The sequence below is a fragment of the Oncorhynchus nerka genome, linkage group LG2, assembly GCF_034236695.1.
Source record: "Oncorhynchus nerka isolate Pitt River linkage group LG2, Oner_Uvic_2.0, whole genome shotgun sequence".
NCBI lineage: Eukaryota > Metazoa > Chordata > Actinopteri > Salmoniformes > Salmonidae > Oncorhynchus > Oncorhynchus nerka.
Genome location: NC_088397.1, coordinates 40,999,294 through 41,019,652, shown reverse-complemented (window position 1 = coordinate 41,019,652; position 20,359 = coordinate 40,999,294). Strand labels below are relative to the sequence as shown.

The 20,359-nt window shown below is 41.7% G+C and overlaps 1 protein-coding gene across 1 annotated transcript; it reads right to left on the bottom strand.

The window, feature by feature from the left end:
• Positions 1-333: 333 nt before the first annotated feature.
• On the bottom strand, positions 334-7,426 carry LOC115145295 (transcription factor Sp7-like). The gene is made up of 2 exons (XM_029686760.2): positions 7,310-7,426; positions 334-2,558 (listed from the first exon to the last, which is right to left on the bottom strand). The coding sequence occupies exons 1-2, from the start codon at positions 7,328-7,330 to the stop codon at positions 1,233-1,235; spliced, it is 1,347 nt and encodes a 448-aa protein (XP_029542620.2). The 5' UTR covers positions 7,331-7,426; the 3' UTR covers positions 334-1,232.
• Positions 7,427-20,359: the final 12,933 nt, after the last annotated feature.

Genomic DNA, 20,359 nt, shown 5'->3' with positions numbered 1-20,359 from the left:
GAGGCTGAAGAGAGACCTGATTGTCTCCGTGGTAACTATAGTGGTGTAACTACAGTGGCGCTGTCAAAGGGGTTATTGTGTCGACCAGAGAGTAAATCTCAGTCGACCGCTTTGTTTGTGGCGCCTGCAAGAAGATAATGAAGGTGTTTTGGTTAAGAGGTTTAGGCAAGAAGATCAAGATGGAGGGGAACATGCAGTAAGATTATGGCAATAGAAAGAGGGATTTAGAGGACAGAGGGATGGAAAGATGAAGGAGATATCCAGAGTTTATTATCCAAAATATCCATCATGCATTAGTGTGATAAATGTAGGATATGAAAATATACCATCTGATCACTATCTAACTTAAGTGTTTTAATATTGTTGTTGCAAGTGTCCTTTTCATTACAGTTAGTTGTAAAGAGGTTAATCAACAAAACAGAGAAGGTCAGAAAAATAACACTGCTCTAGAATCAGCCAAGCCACTAAAGGCTTTCATCAACTATCAACGTGGCAGGTGTGCAGACTTCACAAATAGAAAGGTTATGTAGAAATAGTAGTTTTCAGAAACAACTAAGCCTTCAAACACTACAGCACCAACAACAGCATCTTAGTTATAATCAATAAATAAAAGAAACAACAAAAATCTTAATTACTAAATTATCATCAATGGCCAGCTTTAACTTGCCATTTATTAGGCAATAATACGCTGTCTGCACAATGCAAGATCATCTTTAAGTCTTATAATATAAGACATAAATTAGATTATTTGTGTAAATAGAAAATTAAATAATACATCAGGAGAAGCATACATACACACATTTGCAAACCCAAAAACAAAATGTATGCAGTATAAGATTAAACCACTACTTGTCTGTTTCTTACTGAAGTAATAAAGAACAAAATTAAACTTTATGGAGTAAGCAATACCCCATAAACTCCCTCATGCTATCTACACTTATTTTCTTCTTTGGCTTCCTAGTAATTTTACCTCTGCTCTTGCAGAAAATGAAGAAATGTTGTGTGTGGTGGCTGTGTGTACATGTGTGTGTGTGGTCCACAGAATGTGTATTTTCAACCTGCCTGTCCGGTTATCTTGATCAATGTCAAATGCATCCTTTGACAAACAATGTCAGAGTGTGGGAAGCATGTACTAATACAAAAGAATGATGTTTGTTTTTAGCTACATAGTTAACTTTGCAGCACAACAATGGTGCAACAACTAACCCTACAAGACAACATATAGAATGAAGTTAGATCTCCAGCAGTCCACTGCTCATTTCCACCCCATTGCCTGAACCAGTTTTCTCTCCTTTGTTAGTAGGGTCACTAGGGACTCCTCCATTATTCTGCATGGCCGTGTTGGGTTTATTGGGGACTGCCATCTCCTCATTCCTGGTGTCCTGGGTCTCTCCCTCCCCGGTCTTTCCCTGCTGCAGGGCAGACTCTGCGTGCGTCTTCTGGTGCTTGCTGAGGTGGTCACTGCGGGTGAATCTCTTGTTACACAGCAGGCAGGTGAACTTCTTCTCCCGTGTGTGCGTGCGGACATGCCTCTCCAGTTCGTCGGAGCGTGTGAATCGCTTCCCACAGAACAGCCAGTTGCAGACGAAGGGTCTCTCTCCAGTGTGCCAGCGGAGGTGGGCCTTGAGATGCGAGGCCTTCCCATAGACTTTCCCACACCCTGGGATGTGGCAGCTATGGACAGGCTTCTTCCTCAGGGATGCAGCTGAGGCCCCCAGCCGCTCCAACTCCTGGCAGTTGGGACAGTCACAGGTGGACCTGCCAGTGGTGGTTCCTCCATACCCTCGTGATCCAGCTGCAGGCTTCAGGCCCATCTGACTCTCCATCAGCCCCCCGCCGGACACCTGCTTGGGCTTGTACATGTCCTGAGGCAGCATGTGCTGGGAGGACTGGAGGAGGTGTGATGAGGAGCCCAGGCTCACTGAGGGGTACTGAGCTGTGTTGATGGAGGTGAAGTCAGAGGCGTAGCTGGGCAGCTGGGGGCTGAGAGAAGCTTGGGGAGGGATGGGCTGGAGGGAGCCCTGGAGGCTGTCCGTCTGGGGCTGGGCAGCACTTAACCAGTTGGTGTTGGGGTGGACTTCCCACCAGGAGGATGTGGCATTGGAGGGGGCAGCGGTGATGCCAGGGTGGATGCCAGCCTTGTACCAGGAGCCGTAAGGGTGGGTCATGTCCAGGGAGGTGTAGACGCTGGTCAGACAGTCGGCTGTGCCGTGGGCCTTGGACACCAGCAAGGACTGCTCCTGGGACATAGAGGTCTGGAAGGAGTGGGAGAATGGGTTGTACTCAGACGTGTACCCCCCAGAAGACGGTGGTGGACTCTCGGTGGGTGTGAGTAGCCTCCCTCCGGAGCTGAACAACCCAGTATAGGAGTTCTCAATGCTCTCCCCTCCCCTGCCGTTCTTCTGGAGGTCTAAGGTCATGCTATACTGCTTCCTGCCTGGAACGGTGCTGCCGGTGCCGGTCTTTCCAGGTGTGGCTGAGTCCCTCACAGGGCTTCCAAACTTGTTGCAGGTGGCGGTTAGCATAGCAAAAGAACTGGAGCCATAACGAGCTTCCTCCTAGAGAGATGAGGAGACAGGAGGGATTAGACACAGGAAATGGCTGCTACTACTATTGCTTCTGTCAGTGTCAACACTAATCAAAACAGTATGGCAGGCTGTTTTTTCTGCTTTCCCCTCTCATTCGTTTTTCAGCTGAATTTAAATGAAATGACTGTCTTGATATAGGCTGCTTGTTTTGGCAAAGTGACTGAAGAATGAAAGAAAGTGGAAAATAGGAATTAAATGTGATTAGATTGTGAATTTTAAATATGATTTTTTTGATACTTTACTTTTCATGCTTTCATGTTTAATTTTTAATTACTTTGACATTATGAGGTACTATGTGTAGGCCAGTGACCAAAAACAACTCAATTGAATCAATTTTAAATTCAGGCTGTAACACAACAAAATGTTGAAAACATCAAGGGGTGTGAATACTTTAAGCAACCAGTCTTGCGAGGGCCGTGGGCTTAAATAAACATAAGGTTCACCAGTTTTTGATGGCCTACAAGGACGTTTTAAACAGCATCAGGGACGTCAGGCCAACAAAGATTTGGAAAATAGATGAGACTGGAATACAAAATGTCCAGAAACTGTTGCCTGTGGTGGTAACAAGGGAGCAAAATAGGTTGCACGGAAGACCAGCACAGAGAGGGGCTTCAAAGTAATTTGTGCTATCAGTTTAGCGGAGCAGTACGTACCGCCCCTCTTCCACCGGAAGAAGATGAACGAACAGCTGCTGGTTAGAGCACCTCCAGGGTCCGTGGGAATGGTAAGTGACTCAGGCTGTGTCGACAGTACCATCTTTGACAACTGGCTCTACCACTTTGCCCACAGTGTTGGTTGCACCCCTGAGGGACCCCACATCCTTATCATCGATGGGCACCACTCCCATAAGTCCCTGGAGGCTTTCTTGCCAGCAAGAGCCCAGGGAGTTATTCTGCCACCCCACTGCATCACTCTGCCACCCCCTGCCATCATTCTGCCACCCCACTGCAGCCAGAAGATGCAGCCGTTAGACCGTACCTTCTTCAAGGGTCTGAAGGCCTTTTACTACAACAGGGCAGGAGATCAGTGGATGACGAAAGATGGGAAAAAGATAGGTATATACCAAATGGCTGGCCTCTTCGCAAAGGCCTATAACAAGGTGGCCAGTGTGGAGAGAGGAGTAGAGGCTTCCGGGCCAGTGGGCTGTGACCTTTGAAAAGGACATCTTTACAGAGGCAGACTTCTTGGCCACGGAGGTTATAGAGCAGCCTGAGCCCATTGCCGGTAAGAAAAAGTAATCTAAATGAATTAAAAATAGCAGAAGCAGCATGGACGTGGTATAAAGTGTTTATTGTACTGACACCGATGTATTGTTTTTGTTGTTTATTTTGAATGCATAGTCTCCATTCAACCACAGTGCTGTAAATATATCACTAGCCACTTTAAACAATGCTACCTTATATAATGTTACTTACCCTACATTATTCATCTCATATGCATACGCATATACTGTACTCTATATCATCGACTGCATCCTTATGTAATACATGTATCACTAGCCGCTTTAACTATGCCACTTTGTTTACTTTGTCTACATACTCATCTCATATGTATATACTGTACTCGATACCATCTACTGTATGCTGCCCTTTACCATCACTCATTCATATATCCTCATGTACATATTCTTTATATTCTTTTTTTTCTTTTCGGCTTGTCGTTCTCAAATAACATCAAGGCGGTGGCCCGTTCCTGTAGGTTCATGCTCTACAACATCCGCAGAGTACGACCCTGCCTCACACAGGAAGCGGCGCAGGTCCTAATCCAGGCACTTGTCATCTCCCGTCTGGATTACTGCTACTCGCTGTTGGCTGGGCTCCCTGCCTGTGCCATTAAACCCCTACAACTCATCCAGAACGCCGCAGCCCGTCTGGTGTTCAACCTTCCCAAGTTCTCTCACGTCACCCCGCTCCTCCGCTCTCTCCACTGGCTTCCAGTTGAAGCTCGCATCCGCTACAAGACCATGGTGCTTGCCTACGGAGCTGTGAGGGGAACGGCACCTCAGTACCTCCAGGCTCTGATCAGGCCCTACACCCAAACAAGGGCACTGCGTTCATCCACCTCTGGCCTGCTCGCCTCCCTACCACTGAGGAAGTACAGTTCCCGCTCAGCCCAGTCAAAACTGTTCGCTGCTCTGGCCCCCCAATGGTGGAACAAACTCCCTCACGACGCCAGGACAGCGGAGTCAATCACCACCTTCCGGAGACACCTGAAACCCCACCTCTTTAAGGAATACCTAGGATAGGATAAAGTAATCCTTCTCCCCCCCCCCCCCTTAAAAGACCTAGATGCACTATTGTAAAGTGGCTGTTCCACTGGATGTCAAAAGGTGAAAGCACCAATTTGTAAGTCGCTCTGGATAAGAGCGTCTGCTAAATGACTTAAATGTAAAATGTAAATGTCTTTATCCCCTTACACTGTGTATAAGACAGTAGTTTTGGAATTGTTAGTTAGATTACTTGTTGGTTATTACTGCATTGTCGGAACTAGAAGCACAAGCATTTCGCTACACTCGCACTAACATCTGCTAACCATGTGTATGTGACAAATAAAATTTGATTTGATTTGAGTGCTCTACCGCCACCACTGCCACCTCTACCGCTGCCATCACTAGCTCTACAGTACCTCCACCTCCACCAGCTCTAACACCAAAATCCCTGCAGCCTACACTTGTTCCAAATGTTGTTTACAAAAAATAAAGTCAGCACTCATTTTAGGGAATATATATATTTCTATATAGTGATTAGAAGTGTTTATTGTACCAATCCTCATGTGTTCTTGTTTGTTTGTTTGTTTGTTTTTGGTTAAACCAACAGCCAACAGCTGCAGCAGTTCTATTGGAGTTGTCCCTAAGGCCGAAGCTCCAGGAGGAGAGGCCGAAGAAGAGGAAGGCAGAGTCTGTGGCTGTGCTGACAGCCTCACCTTACAAAAGGTTGATGGAGGAAAATGCTTGACAGAAACATTCAACAAGATGAAAAGAGAGAGAGTAAGAAAACGGATCAGGTTCTTTAAAAAAGGGTTGTCTCAAAGAAGGTTGTTACAACACAATAAGCCACATCAGCCACCAAAGAAGGGGATGCAGAGTGTATTTTCTGTAAGGAGCTGTTTTCATTCACAGGTCGGGACTGGATTAGGTGTGAGCAGTACAGGAGCTGGTTTCATGAGTAGTGCTCCAATTTCGCTGTGCCTAGCTTAATTTGTGACCTATGTACAAATTAGCATTGTGCAATCGCAGAGCATGAGAGATGCGACATCACTGTTACACTGAATTAGTTGAGTTATGATGTATTGTTATTGAATGTTATATTCCAGTGTTATTAGTTATATTCCATTCTAATATTATATTCCAGTTATTATTTTATTTTTTTAGGAATTCAAAACAAGTATAGAAAACCTTTTGCTCCTGAATGTCATTTTAAAGACTGCTGAGATTTAAAATCTTGCATTATTTCAATCATATTTAGTGCAATTGTACATACTGGATTACATGGAAAAAGAACAACGAAGAAAGAACAAAGAAAATGAATGTGCAGGTGAGTTAAAACCTCTTAAGGATCTACCACTTTTTTTTTAATTTTCACCTAAAATGACATACCCAAATTGAACCGCCTGTAGCTCAGGCATTGAAGCAAGGATATGCATATTCTTGATACCATTTTAAAGGGAACACTTTGAAGTTTGTGGACAATTTGAATGTAGGAGAATATAACACAATAGATCTGGTGAAAAGAAAATACAAAGAAAAAACAACTGTTTTTTGTATTTTTTTTGTACCATCATCTTTGAAATGCAAGAGAAAGGCCATAATATATTATATCAGCCTTGGCAGCATTTTTATTTTGGCCACTAGATGTCTGCAGTGTATGTGCAACGTTTTAGACTGATCCATGAACCGTTGCATTTCTGTTCAACATTTTGTATCAAGACTGCCCAAATGTGCCTAAAAGTGCCTAAACTAAATCAAGTTTATAACTGTGCACTCTCCTCAAACAATAGTATGGTATTATTTCACTGTAATAACTACTGTAAATTGGACAGTGCAGTTAGATTAACAAGAATGTATTATTTCTGCCAATATCAGATATGTCTATGTCCTGGGAAATGTTCTTGTTACTTACAACCTCATGCTAATTGCATTAGCCTACGTTAGCTCAACCGTCCCGTGGGGGACCCACTGATCCTGAAAAATAATTTCTAAATAAAATGGATTCATTTTCTGCAATAACCACCATACTTTAAAAACACCCCTTTTCTAAAAACAACAATTAATGACATTCTTCTTAGTGGAGGCTAGTTACCCCCTAGTACCCTATAGCCTACTCGATTATTGGGCAGATTCAAGTTATTAAACTTAAGACCATTTAGGTCTCTAGTCTCCTCACAGAAGCAACAAAGTCCCCAGGGGCGCCGCATGGCTGTTGAGGGTGGATTTACCCGTCTCCCTAATAAGCGCCTGCTGTCGATTTGGCGTATCCTGTTGCCTTAGCTCCCGTTTCCAGGTTAATTGCTGTCAATCAATTTTCAATCCCCTCCCCGTTGAGTCTTAGCTTAGCATGACTGATCGTTCAAGAAGCGCACTGAACAGACCGATATAGTAGCCTACCAGTGCGCATTAAGTTGACCACGACACTCAGTTCGTGAAAAATACAGCAGCAATTGGCGCCCTAACTGTAAAACAACTTAAAAGTTCATTCAAAAACACATACAAGTATATTCCATACCTCCAGGATAGATGCAGCCATCCCTGAGAAACAAAGTCCAAAGAGTCGAGAGGGAAGTTGGATAGACTGTTCTCTTCTCTGCTCGTGGTCCCAGGACAGTTTGGGAGAACTCCGGCACGAGCGCACGAACCTCTTTGGAAAGAGAGAGCCCGCCCCTTAATTATAGGGTCCGCGATCTTTGAAGATTCGCTGAGAGGCAATAAAGGAGAGAGGGAAGGGAAAATGAGGGCATTGGAGGAGAACAGAAGACATCCCACCTCCCAAAATTCAGATTGACATATCCAGATGAATCTTGGGGAAATAAATAGGTGGTTGGCTATTACGGGGGGCTATTATGAAAGAATAGATAAAGACTTCAATTGTCAGGTAATTTACACCCTGCTTTTGCATCAAAGCCACCACCATGCTCATTCAGGATCACAATATAGTAACGCATGCGTTCTGTCAGCGTCGACATTATATAGGTAGCCTATTTATAGCCTACCTGCTAATATTAAGTCAAATAATGTTGAACATCTTTGGCGCTAATGATGCATTGATAGAACATATGTTTACTGGCAAAAGTATGCGTTATGGTCTCCAAATAGGCCGAATCTTCAAATATAGCAAAATAATACCATAATAGTAAAACGCCTACTACTTCAACTGCCCCTACTTCAACTACCCCTTACAGTTATTAATACCATTGGGTCTAGGCTACTATGGTCAATAATAATAATGTTATTAGTAGCAGTAAAGTTGCTTGCTTTCGGTATTGTTGTGAATTAAGCCGGTCGGGTATGCGGTTTGCTTCACAGGTTTTATTGTTGAGTTTTTAACGCGCTTTCTAAATACTTTTAAAATACTTTTGTAGGTATGATCTCTAATGATTGAAAGGATTCAACTGCTCGAAATTACAACAACAACAACAAATACTGCCATCAAATAAAATACATTCCGAACACGGCTTTTAAGCTAATGGTTGGAGTAAGAACAAGAGTTTGTTTCCTCGTTTAGGCCTAAATCTCCAGAAAGAAAATCTCTGACGATTTTAATAGATAGTCCTACATGTGGAAATATTTACTCTACTCCAACACAGCTGTAGGCCTACTTAAATCCATCTTCAGATCTGTTACAACATTATTTCTCCATGATTTTATTTTGCAAATAGCTGTGATTCGCAGACTACCTCATACAAACCCTGTGTCTTTCTTGAAACGTATATTTTATAATGCATCATTTCCACCACCTGTCTTCCTTTATTAGTGGCTCTATTAAATCACATCCGCTTTAGCCGACATCTGCATAGTGGTTGGGTGTCGGAAGTGGAACTGCGTTATAGCTAGCTGTCAAATCCACAAGCCGCTCCATGCCATTAAAGAGGATATTGTTGGCTGCACTGCGTTGCATTAATTAAGAGAAATCCCATGCAGCCTTGTTCACAAGTTCTGCACCTCGAATAGGATGGGATAAAAAAAATCCTCATTTTTTCAATTTGAGCATAAATATTTCTATATAGCGTACATTTTATCATTCTGAACTTCTGACAGGAGTGGGGCGGGTGTGTCTTCATGACTATGATCGCAGGAGCAGCTGCTCACCGATTTGAAGGCTCCAATGCAGTTCCACATCCAACACCACCCAGACATCCTCTGTGTGGTTGTCTGCTATCGCCGGTTAACGCTTGATCTGAGGTCTAACTTCGATATCTATTCATACTTGAATGTCAAATAATGATAGCGACAGAATTATGTAGGCTATAGAAGAATGAGAATATGTTTTCAGATTATCACATTTGCATTTGAAATGTAGGCCAATCACCAAGAGTGCATAAAGCTGAGGAAAGTAACTTAAATTGTTTCTAGCAAGCGAGAAATTGTGTAGTTATTGGGTGGATGAACAGGAGACAGTGTGTCCAGGGTCCTCACCTGATATAAATATATATATATATTACATTTTAAAATGCATTTCCTGCAATTCTACACCGTTTGACTACTTATTATGCCTCTCTTGAGGGGTATTTGAGTCGTATTTTGAAAACACAGTATAAGTGGAAGGATAGGTGGAAGAATAAGTCATCACCATCATTAATTAAAGTATTTCAAGGCAAATATTAAGAAGACAAAATATGAAGACTGATTTGTATTATAGTTGGAGTTTGCCTACCTTATGGCCAGTCCACTTTTTTTAAATATAGTAATTGAGTGTAAACATACCATGGACAAGAACTGACACTTGTCAGTGACAGAAGTATAGACGACGTGGTACGTGGTACTGTTTTGGTTCCTTCGTTTTAGCCTGCCAGGGGTGCCGGGTCAGTGCCAGTGGTGTATTCATCTGGCTAACCGCCTCTCTCCATATACAGAACGTCAGAGTGGAGGAACATAGCCGGACTATCATCCCCCAACCCTGCTAACTTTCTGCATTTCACATTTTTTTTACAATAGGCAGAGAGAAAAATGTGCTGTTTTAAAATGCTATTCTACAAATTGTGTCATTGAGTATTGTTTTTGCAGTTTTTAAGCAAATTTCCTGCAAATCTACACGTTTTGCCAATGATTATGAAGTGTCCATATGCTATCTGGGGCCCCCCGACCTCCAGGGGACCCCAAACCCACAAATATATACAATAAGATTGTATATATTTTCGCCTATGGTTAATAGTATTTTATACCCATTTATACCCATGTTTTAACTCAACCCCCCTTTGCTCCCTCCATTCCTCAGTGCACGTGCTGTGGTGCTGCAGGTTGTAATTCTACACTAGATATTTAATCCAACATGTCTTTGTCAATCTCTGACCAGTGTAGTTGGTAAAATGCAATGTCATTGTTTCATTCGAGATGACCACTTTGTCCACATAAGCATTATTTTTTTCAAAATGAATTAATATGAATATGAGAAAAAACATGCATCACTTAAATCAGAAAGAAGTGCAATGCGGACACCATATAAAAGTGCCTTCAAGAAAGAATTCATACCAGAGCAAGTGAGTAGAGGTCAGCGTTTACAAAGCCTGCTCATCGCTGATGGAGCAATCGTTGCACACCGCTCCAGCGCTCCATTCCTACAATCCGCTCTGCGCTCACAAGAATAAAAACCTTTCGCTCCAATTTCGCTCTATACTAAAATCTATACTAAAATCACACTTTAACCATCTATATTTGTGACTACCTGGACATAACAATTGTTTTTTCAGAATTGAAACCAAACCATATGGATTTGAATGAAAAGTATTTGAACAAACATGAAAAGGTGACTGTAAGAAGCGAACAAATGTCATACTAAATATGTCATACCATGTCATACTAAAAAGCATATACGCACTAAATATGTCAGGAGCCAGACAGGGAGCCTAACAATGAACGGAAATTAATTATTTGGGCTATATTATTTCAATTATTTCAAGGTCTAAAATAAATACATTGTGAAGCATTTGCTAGTGCGACACAATAGGCTGGTAGGGATATAAAGCGCTCAGCATTTAAACACCATTTTGTTGTATTACATCATTATAGTCTATAAATTGCGCGCATATAGGCTATGACTTACTTAGAATTAAATACAAATTAAACGAAAAATGACTTATAAGTGCCTTTGATTCATTTTTAGAAACAATGAGTTTGGCCCGTATGTGGCTTAAGGCTCTTGCAATGGTGCCTACTAAGAGAGCCGGCCAGCAGCGGAGAATATGCCTCAGAGTTTTTACAATTTAATTTTTATAGGTAGGCCAATAGGTTTTTAGGGAAAATAACCCAATCAAAACGGAAAGTGGGAATATACCAGGCCTATTCGGCCAACCCGATTATGGCCTATTATATAGATATAACTATAAATAAACAAAACATTTAAGAGATCTGATTTTTAGTTTATAAATACATTGCTACAATGACACTCGTAATTTTCTACCCATCTGCTTCCTTTATTTTAGCATGTGCACATAGTAAGTACACCATCATGCTTTTGGGATATGTGTTTTTTCTGATTCCACAATGATTATTTAGTTGTGGACACTAGATTACTGTACTCCCTCTCTTGCTCTTGGTCTACATCTTTGGAAGTCACCTTGATTTAGCAACTGTGTTTTATCCGTTTTTTTAATGAAAATATTTTGCGAACTTCATGACAGTAGCTAAAGCAAAGGGCTATAGCAGCACAAGTAGACTACAAATGCATGCTGTGGCGGGCATGCCCTGAGCTCGTGAAGTGAGTGTCACTGGAGCGAAATTAGAGCGGACGAGAAGGCCGACGCTCCAGCCTTTGGGAATTTCGCTCCACTCTCCAGTAAAAATGGGCAAGCTCCGCTCCAGCACATACTCTGATTCACGATCGTTATAAGGAGAGGACCAAGATGCAGCGTGGTATGTTTCCATCCTTTTATTTGGAAGAGAAACTTAAAGAACAAAAACAATAAAGCGAACAAACGAAACGTGAAGCTCAGAGTAGTGCTCGCCTAGACAAGATCCCACAAAGCACAATGGGGAAATGGATACCTAAATCTGATCCCCAATCAGAGACAACGATAAACAGCTGATTCTGATTGGGAACCATACCAGGCCAACATAAATATATCATTCACCTAGATAAACCACCCTAGTCACTGTCACGCCCCAACCAACATAGAGATTAAACAGCTCTCTATGGTCAGGGCGTGACACCTTGGCTTATTCCACATTGTGTTGTGTTACAGCCTGGACTCAAAATGGATTGAATATATTTGTCTCTCATCCGTCTACACACACACAATACACCATAATGACAAAGGGAAAATATGTTTTTAGAAAGTTTAGCAAATATATTGAACAGGAAATACAGAAATATATCATTTCTATACATTTTCACAACCCTGAGTCAATACATGTTAGAATCACCTTTGACAGCGATTACAGCTTTGAGTTTCTAAGAGCTTTCCACATCTCGATTGTGTAACATTTTCCCATTATTCTTTTCAAAAGTCTTCAAGCTCTGTCAAATTGGTTGTTGATCATTGCTAGACAACCATTTTCAGGTCTTGCCATACATTTTCAAGCCGATTTAATTCAAAACTAACTCGGCCACTCAGGAACATTCACTGTCTTCTTGATTAGCAACTGTTTTTTAGGTTATTGTCCTGCTGAAAGGTGAATTCATCTCCCAGTGCCTGGTGCAAAGCAGACTGAACCATGTTTTCCTATAGAATTTTATCACAGTCACCATTGGCCTCAATGTGAAATCCCTGACCGTTTTCCTTCCTCCCCTGCAACTGACTTAGGAAGGACGCCTGTATCTTTGTAGTTACTGGCTGTATTGATACACCATCCAAAGTGTAATTAATAACTCCATGCTTAAAAGGATAATCATGTCTGTTTAGTTTTTTTACCAATCTAACATTCTTTGTGTGAGGCAGTGGAAAACCTCTCTGGTCTTTTTGGTTGAATCGGTTTGAAATTCACTGCTCGACTAAGGGACCTTACAGATACTTGTACAGTGAGGGAAAAAAGTATTTGATCCCCTGCTGATTTTGTACGTTTGTCCACTGACAAAGAAATGATCAATCTATAATTTTAATGGTAGGTTTATTTGAACAGTGAGAGACAGAATAACAACAAAAAAATCTAGAAAAACGCATGTCAAAAATGTTATAAATTGATTTGCATTTTAATGAGGGAAATAAGTATTTGACCCCCTCTCAATCAAAAAGATTTCTGGCTCAGGTGTCTTTTATACAGGTAACGAGCTGAGATTAGAAACACACTTTTAAAGGGAGTGCTCCTAATCTCAGTTTGTTGCCTGTATAAAAGACACCTGTCCACAGAAGCAATCAATTAATCAGATTCCAAACTCTCCACCATGGCCAAGACCAAAGAGCTTTCCAAGGATGTCAGGGACAAGATTGTAGACCTACACAAGGCTGGAATGGGCTACAAGACCATCACCAAGCAGCTTGGTGAGAAGGTGACAACAGTTGGTGCGATTTTTCGCAAATGGAAGAAACACAAAATAACTGTCAATCTCCCTCGGCCTGGGGCTCCATATGCAAGGGGCGGCATGCTTGGGGCGGCAGGGTAGCCTAGTGGTTAGAGCGTTGGACTAGTAACCGGAAGGTTTAAAGTTCAAACCCCCGAGCTGACAAGGTTCAAATCTATCGTTCTGCCCTTGAACAGGCAGTTAACCCACTGTTTTTAGGCCGTCATTGGAAATAAGAATTTGTCCTTAACTGACTTGCCTAGTTAAATGAAGGTCAAATTTTAAAAAATAAAATAAAATAAACAAATCTCACCTCGTGGAGTTGCAATGATCATGAGCACAGTGAGGAATCAGCCCAGAACTACATGGGAGGATCTTGTCAATGATCTCAAGGCAGCTGGGACCATAGTCACCAAGAAAACAATTGGGAACACACTACGCCGTGAAGGACTGAAATCCTGCAGCGCCCGCAAGGTCCCCCTGCTCAAGAAAGCACATATACAGTGGGGCAAAAAAGTATTTAGTCAGCCACCAATTGTGCAAGTTCTCCCACTTAAAAAGACGAGAGAGGCCTCATCATAGGTACACTATGACAGACAAAATGAGAAAAAAAATCCAGAAAATCACATTGTAGAATTTCTAATTAATTAATTTGCAAATTATGGTGGAAAATAAGTATTTGGTCAATAACAAAAGTTTATCTCAATACTTTGTTATATACCCTTTGTTGCCAATGACAGAGGTCAAATGTTTTCTGTAAGTATTCACGAGGCTTTCACACACTGTTGCTGGTATTTTGGCCCATTCCTCCATGCAGATCTCCTCTAGAGCAGTGATGTTTTGGGGCTGGTGCTGGGCAACACAGACTTTCAACTCCCTCCAAAGATTTTCTATGGGGTTGAGATCTGGAGACTGGCTAGGCCACTCCAGGACCATGAAATGCTTCTTACGAAGTCACTCCTTCGTTGCCCGGGCGGTGAGTTTGGGATCATTGTCATGCTGAAAGACCCAGCCACGTTTCATCCTAAAATGCCCTTGCTGATGGAAGGAGGTTTTCGCTCAAAATCTCACGATACATGGCCCCATTCATTCTTTCCTTTACACCGATCAGTCGTCCTGGTCCCTTTGCAGAAAAACAGCCCCAAAGCATGTTTCCACCCCCATGCTTCACAGTAGGTATGGTGTTCTTTGGATGCAACTCAGCATTCTTTGTCCTCCAAACACGACGAGTTGAGTTTTTACCAAAAAGTTATATTTTGGTTTCATCTGACATTCTCCCAATCCTCTTCTGGATCATCCAAATGCTCTCTAGCAAACTTCAGACGGGCCTGGACATGTACTGGCTTAAGCAGGGGGACACGTCTGGTACTGCAGAATTTGAGTCCCTAGCAGCGTAGTGTGTTACTGATGGTAGGCTTTGTTACTTTGGTCCCAGCTCTCTGCAGGTCATTCACTATGTCCCCCCGTGTGGTTCTGGGATTTTTGCTCACCGTTCTTGTGTTCATTTTGACCCCACGGGGTGAGATCTTACATGGAGCCCCAGACCGAGGGAGATTATCAGTGGTCTTGTATGTCTTCCATTTTCTAATAATTGCTCCCACAGTTGATTTCTTCAAACCAAGCTGCTTACCTATTGCAGATTCAGTCTTCCCAGCCTGGTGCAGGTCTACAATTTTGTTTCTGGTGTCCTTTGACAGCTCTTTGGTCTTGTCCATAGTGGAGTTTGGATTGTGACTGTTTGAGGTTGTGGACAGGTGTCTTTTATACTGATAACAAGTTCAAACAGGCGCCATTAATACAGGTAACGAGTGGAGGACAGAGGAGCCTCTTAAAGAAGAAGTTACAGGTTTGTGAGAGCCAGAAATGTTGCTTGTTTGTAGGTGACCAAATACTTATTTTCCACCATAATTTGCAAATAAATTCATTAAAAATCCTACAATGTGATTTTTGGGATTTTTTTTTCTCATTTTGTCTGTCATAGTTGAAGTGTACCTATGATGAAAATTACAGGCCTCTCTCATCTTTCTAAATGGGAGAACTTGCACAATTGGTGGCTGACTAAAGTTTGCCGATGAACATCTGAATGATTCAGAGGACAACTGGGTGAAAGTGTTGTGGTCAGATGAGACCAAAATGGAGCTCTTTGGCATCAACTCAACTCACCGTGTTTGGAGGAGGAGGAATGCTGCCTATGACCCCAAGAACGCCATCCCCACCGTCAATCATGGAGGTGGAAACATTATGCTTTGGGGGTGTTTTCCTGCTAAGGGGACAGGACAACTTCACCGCATCAAAGGGCGCCATGTACCGTCAAATCTTGGGTGAGAACCTCCTTCCCTCAGCCATGGCATTGAAAATGGGTCGTGGATGGGTATTCCAGCATGACAATGACCCAAAACACACGGCCAAGGCAACAAAGGAGTGGCTCAAGAAGAAGCACATTAAGGTCCTGGAGTGGCCTAGCCAGACTCCAGACCTTAATCCCATATAAAATCTGTGGAGGGAGCTGAAGGTTAGAGTTGCCAAACATCAGCCTTGAAACCTTAATGACTTTGAGAAGATCTGCAAAGAGGAGTGGGACAAAATCCCTCCTGAGATGTGTGCAAACCTGGTGGCCAACTACAAGAAACATCTGACCTCTGTGATTGCCAAGTACTATAAGTCATGTTTTGCAGAGGGGTCAAATACTTATTTCCCTCATTAAAATGCAAATCAATTTATTTTTTACATGCATTTTTCTGGATTTTTTGTTTGTTATTCTGTCTCTCACTGTTAAAATAAACCTACCATTAAAATTATAGACTTATCATTTTTGTCAGTGGACAAATGTACAAAATCAGCAGGGGATCAAATACTTTTTTCCCTCTGTATGTGTGCGGTACGGAGATGCGGTAGTCATTCAAAAATCATGTTCATGCAATTTATGTGACTTGTTAATCCATTTTTTTACTCCTGAATTTATTTAGGCTTGCCGTAACAAAAGGGTTGAATACTTAGACTCAATACATTTCAGCTTTTCATTTTTAATTAATAATTCCACTTTGAAATTATGGGGAATTATACGTAGGCCAGTAACAAAAAAAAGGTGATTTAATCAATTTTCAATTCAGGCTGTAACACAACAAAATGTGGAAAAAGTCAAGTGGTGTGAGCACAATAACAATTCTCAATTCACCTGTGCAAGGAATAGCTGTAGGCTAATTATATTAGCCTAGAGTATTATGCTCAAGAGCAAAGACCGAGGTTAAAAAACTGAATGAGCTAAGCCACAACACAGGCCAGGGGCAAAACACCATGTTACAAAAGTATAATTGGTATTCAACATAATAGGAAATAATAAAGGACTTATCTGTGAACACGTAATACACTCCTGTCACCCATTCCAAAAATCTGTACTGCTGTGAACTGCTGAACATTGGAAATATCCCAATTCATTAGGTTTCATATCATCATCACAGTTGATACCGGGATTCATCCGTGAAGAGCACACTTCTCCAGTGTGCCTATCAAGGCACAAGGCGAGACCCAAATGCAGACACAGGAGGCAGATGGTTGGAGTCTTACAATATTTATTAATCCAAGGGGGTAGGCAAGAGAATAGTTGTGGACAGGCAAAAAGGTCCAAACCAGATCAGAGTCCAGGAGGTACAGAGTGGCAGACAGGCTCGAGGTCAAGGCAGGCAGAATGGTCAGGCAGGCGGGTAAAAAGTCCAGAAATAGGCAAGGGTCAAAACCAGGAGGACTAGAAAAAGGAGAATACAAGAAGCAGGAGACCAGGGAAACCGCTGGTTGACTTGGAAACATACAAGACTAACTGGCACAGAGAGACAGGAAACAGGGATAAATACACTGGGGAAAACAAGCGACACCTGGAGGGGGTGGAGACAATAATGAGGACAGGTGAAACTGATCAGGGTGTGACAGTGCCAGTGGCCATCGGAGGTGAGCATTTGCCCAATAAAGTCAGTTACGATGCTAAACTGCAGTCAAGACCCTGGTGAGGATGAAGAGCACAAAGTTGAGTTTCCCTGAGACTGATTCTGAGTTTGTGAAAAAATGATTTGGTTTTGCAAACCCACAGTTTCATCAGCTGTCTGGGTAGCTGGTTTCAGACGATTCCTACGGCGAAGAAGCCAAATGTTGAGGTCCTGGGCTAGAGTGATTACACGGGGTCTGCGGTTGTACGGCCTGTTGCACTTACTGCCAAATTCTCTAAAACGACTTTGGAGACGGCATATGGTAGAAAAATGTACATTATTCTTTGGCAACAGCTCTGGTGGACATACCTGAAGTCAGCATGCCAAATGTACGCTCTCTCAAAACTTCACATCTGTGGCATTGTGTTGTGTGACAAAACTGCACATTTTATAGTGGCCTTTTATTGTCCCCAGCACAAGGTGCACCTGTGTAATGATAATGCTGTTTAATCAGCTTCTTGATAATCCCTCCACCTGACAGGTGTGGAATATCTTGGCAAAGGATAAAAGCTTCCTAACATGGATGTAAACAAATTTGTGCACAAAATTTGATAGACAGCCTTTTGTGCATATGGGACATTTCTGGGATCTTTCATTTCAGCTCATGGGACCAACACTTTACATGTTGCGTTTATATTTTTGTTCAGTGTACAGTACCAGTCAAAAGTTATTTTTTAATATTTTCTGCATTGAAGAATAATAGTGAAGACATCAAAACTAAAATAAGCCATATGGAATCATGTAGTAAGCAAAATAGTGTTAAACAAATCAAAATATATTTTATATATGAGATTCTTCAAAGTAGCCACCTTTTTCCTTGATGACAGCTTTGCACACTCTTGGCATTCTCTCAACCAGCTTCATGAGGTAATCACCTGGAATGCATTTCAATTATTAACAGGTGTGCCTTGTTAAAAAGTTAACTAGTGGAATTTATTTCTTAATGCGTTTGAGCCAATCCATTGTGTTGTGACAAGGGTAGGGTATCCCTATTTGGTAAAAGACCATGTCCATATTATGGCAAGAACAACTCAAATAAGCAAAGAGAAACGACAGTCCATCAATACTTTTCGACATGAAGGCCAGTCAATTCAGAACATTAGAAAAACTTTACAATTTTCTTATAGTGCAGTCGCAAAAACCATCAAGCGCTTTGATGAAACTGGCTCTCATGAGGATTGCCACAGAAGAGGAAGACCCAGAATTACCTCTGCTGCAAATGATAAGTTCATTAGAGTTAACTGCACCTCAGATTGCAGCCCAAATAAATGCTTCACAGAGTTCAAGTAACAGACATATCAACAGCAACTGTTCAGAGGATTGCTGCAAAGAAACTACTACTAAAGGACACCAATGAGAAGAAGAGACTTGCTTGGGCCAAGAAACATGAGCAATGGACATTAGACTGGTGGAAATCTGTCCTTTTGTCTTATTTGAGATTTTTGGTTCCAACCGCAGTGTCTTTGTGAGACGCAAAGCAGGTGAACGGATGATCTCCGCATGTGTGGTTCCCACCGTGAAGCATGGAGTGATGGTGTGGGGGTGCTTTGCTGGTGACACTGTCAGTGATTTATTTAGAATTCAAGGCACACTTAACCAGCATGGCTACCACAGCATTTTGCAGTGATACGCCATCCCATCTGGTTTGCGCTTAGTGGGACTGTCATTTATTTTTCAACAGGGCAATGACCCACAACATGCCTCCAAGCTGTGTAAGGGCTATTTGACCAAGAAGGAGAGTGATGGCCTGGCCTCCACAATCATCCAACCTCAACCCAATTGAGATTTTTGGGGGATTAATTGGACTGCAGAGTGAAGGAAAAGCAGCCAACAAGTGCTCAGCATATGTGGGAACTCCTTCAAGACTGTTGGAAATGCATTCCTCATGAAGCTGGTTGAGAGAATGCCAAGAGTGTGCAAAGCTGCCATCAAGGCAAAGGGTGGCTACTTTGAAGAGTCTATATAATTTCATTTGTTTACCACTTTTTGTTTCTACATGATTCCATTTGTGTTTTTTCATAGTTTTGATGTCTTCACTAATAGTCTACAATGTAGAATAAAGGTCAAATAAAGCTAAAAGATATACTATATATTTTTTTAATGTAGAAAATGGTCAAAATAAAGAAAAACCCTCGAAAATTAGTAGGTGTGTCCAAAATTTTGACTGGTACAGTGTATCAAATTCGACAACATCCGGTGAAATCGGAGCGCGCCAAATTCAAAATACAAAATCATAATATTAAGCATTCATGAAAGTGTCATACATGACTCTTTAGCTTAGAATCTTGGTAATCGAACCGCGTTGTCCGATTTATAATAGGCTTTACTGGCGAAAGCATAGCATTCGATTATCTGAGGACAGCGACCACATCAACATATGTTTTCAAACCAGCACAGGCATCACAAAATCATAAATAGCGATAAAATAAATCACTTACCTTTGAAGATCTTCCTCTGTTTGCAATCCCAAGGGTCCTAGCTAGACAATGAATGGTGGTTTTGTTCGATAAAGTCCTTCTTTATATCCCAAAAAGTCTGTTCAGTAGGCGTCATTGAGTTCAGAAATCCACCCGTTCAACATGCAGACAAAGAAGTCCCAAAAGTTACCGGTAAAAGTTCGTCCAAACAAGTCAAACGACATTTCTAATTAATCCTCAGGTAGTTTGATATCTAAATAAACGATAATATTTAATACGGAGACTAGTATGTTCAATAGGAAAGGAAAATAACGAAGAGCACGCCCTCGTGCACGCGCGCAAAGAGACTACTTTTGCATTAGTGCTCCCCTTGGATAAACTACTAGTCCTTGTTGTGTATTCAAAAAACAAGCCTGAAACCATGTATAAAGACTGTTGACATCTAGTGGAAGCCATAGGAACTGCAATCTGGGAGGCGGAAGACTTCGTTTTCAATAGCTTCACATTTTAAGTGGCTGGGAGCTGAAAAAACAAAATTCTGGATGCATTTTCCTTGGCTTTTTGCCTGTGTTTATACTGAAGGCTACAATAGCTGAATTGATTAGTCTATACATTTATGTATAAATAAAAAAGTCTTATTTTCAGTATAGTTTTCTACAGGCTAGTCATGTTTCCACCGTCAATGTGTCCGTCTCGTTTCTCAAAAAGAAAGGACAGAATATTTAAATTGT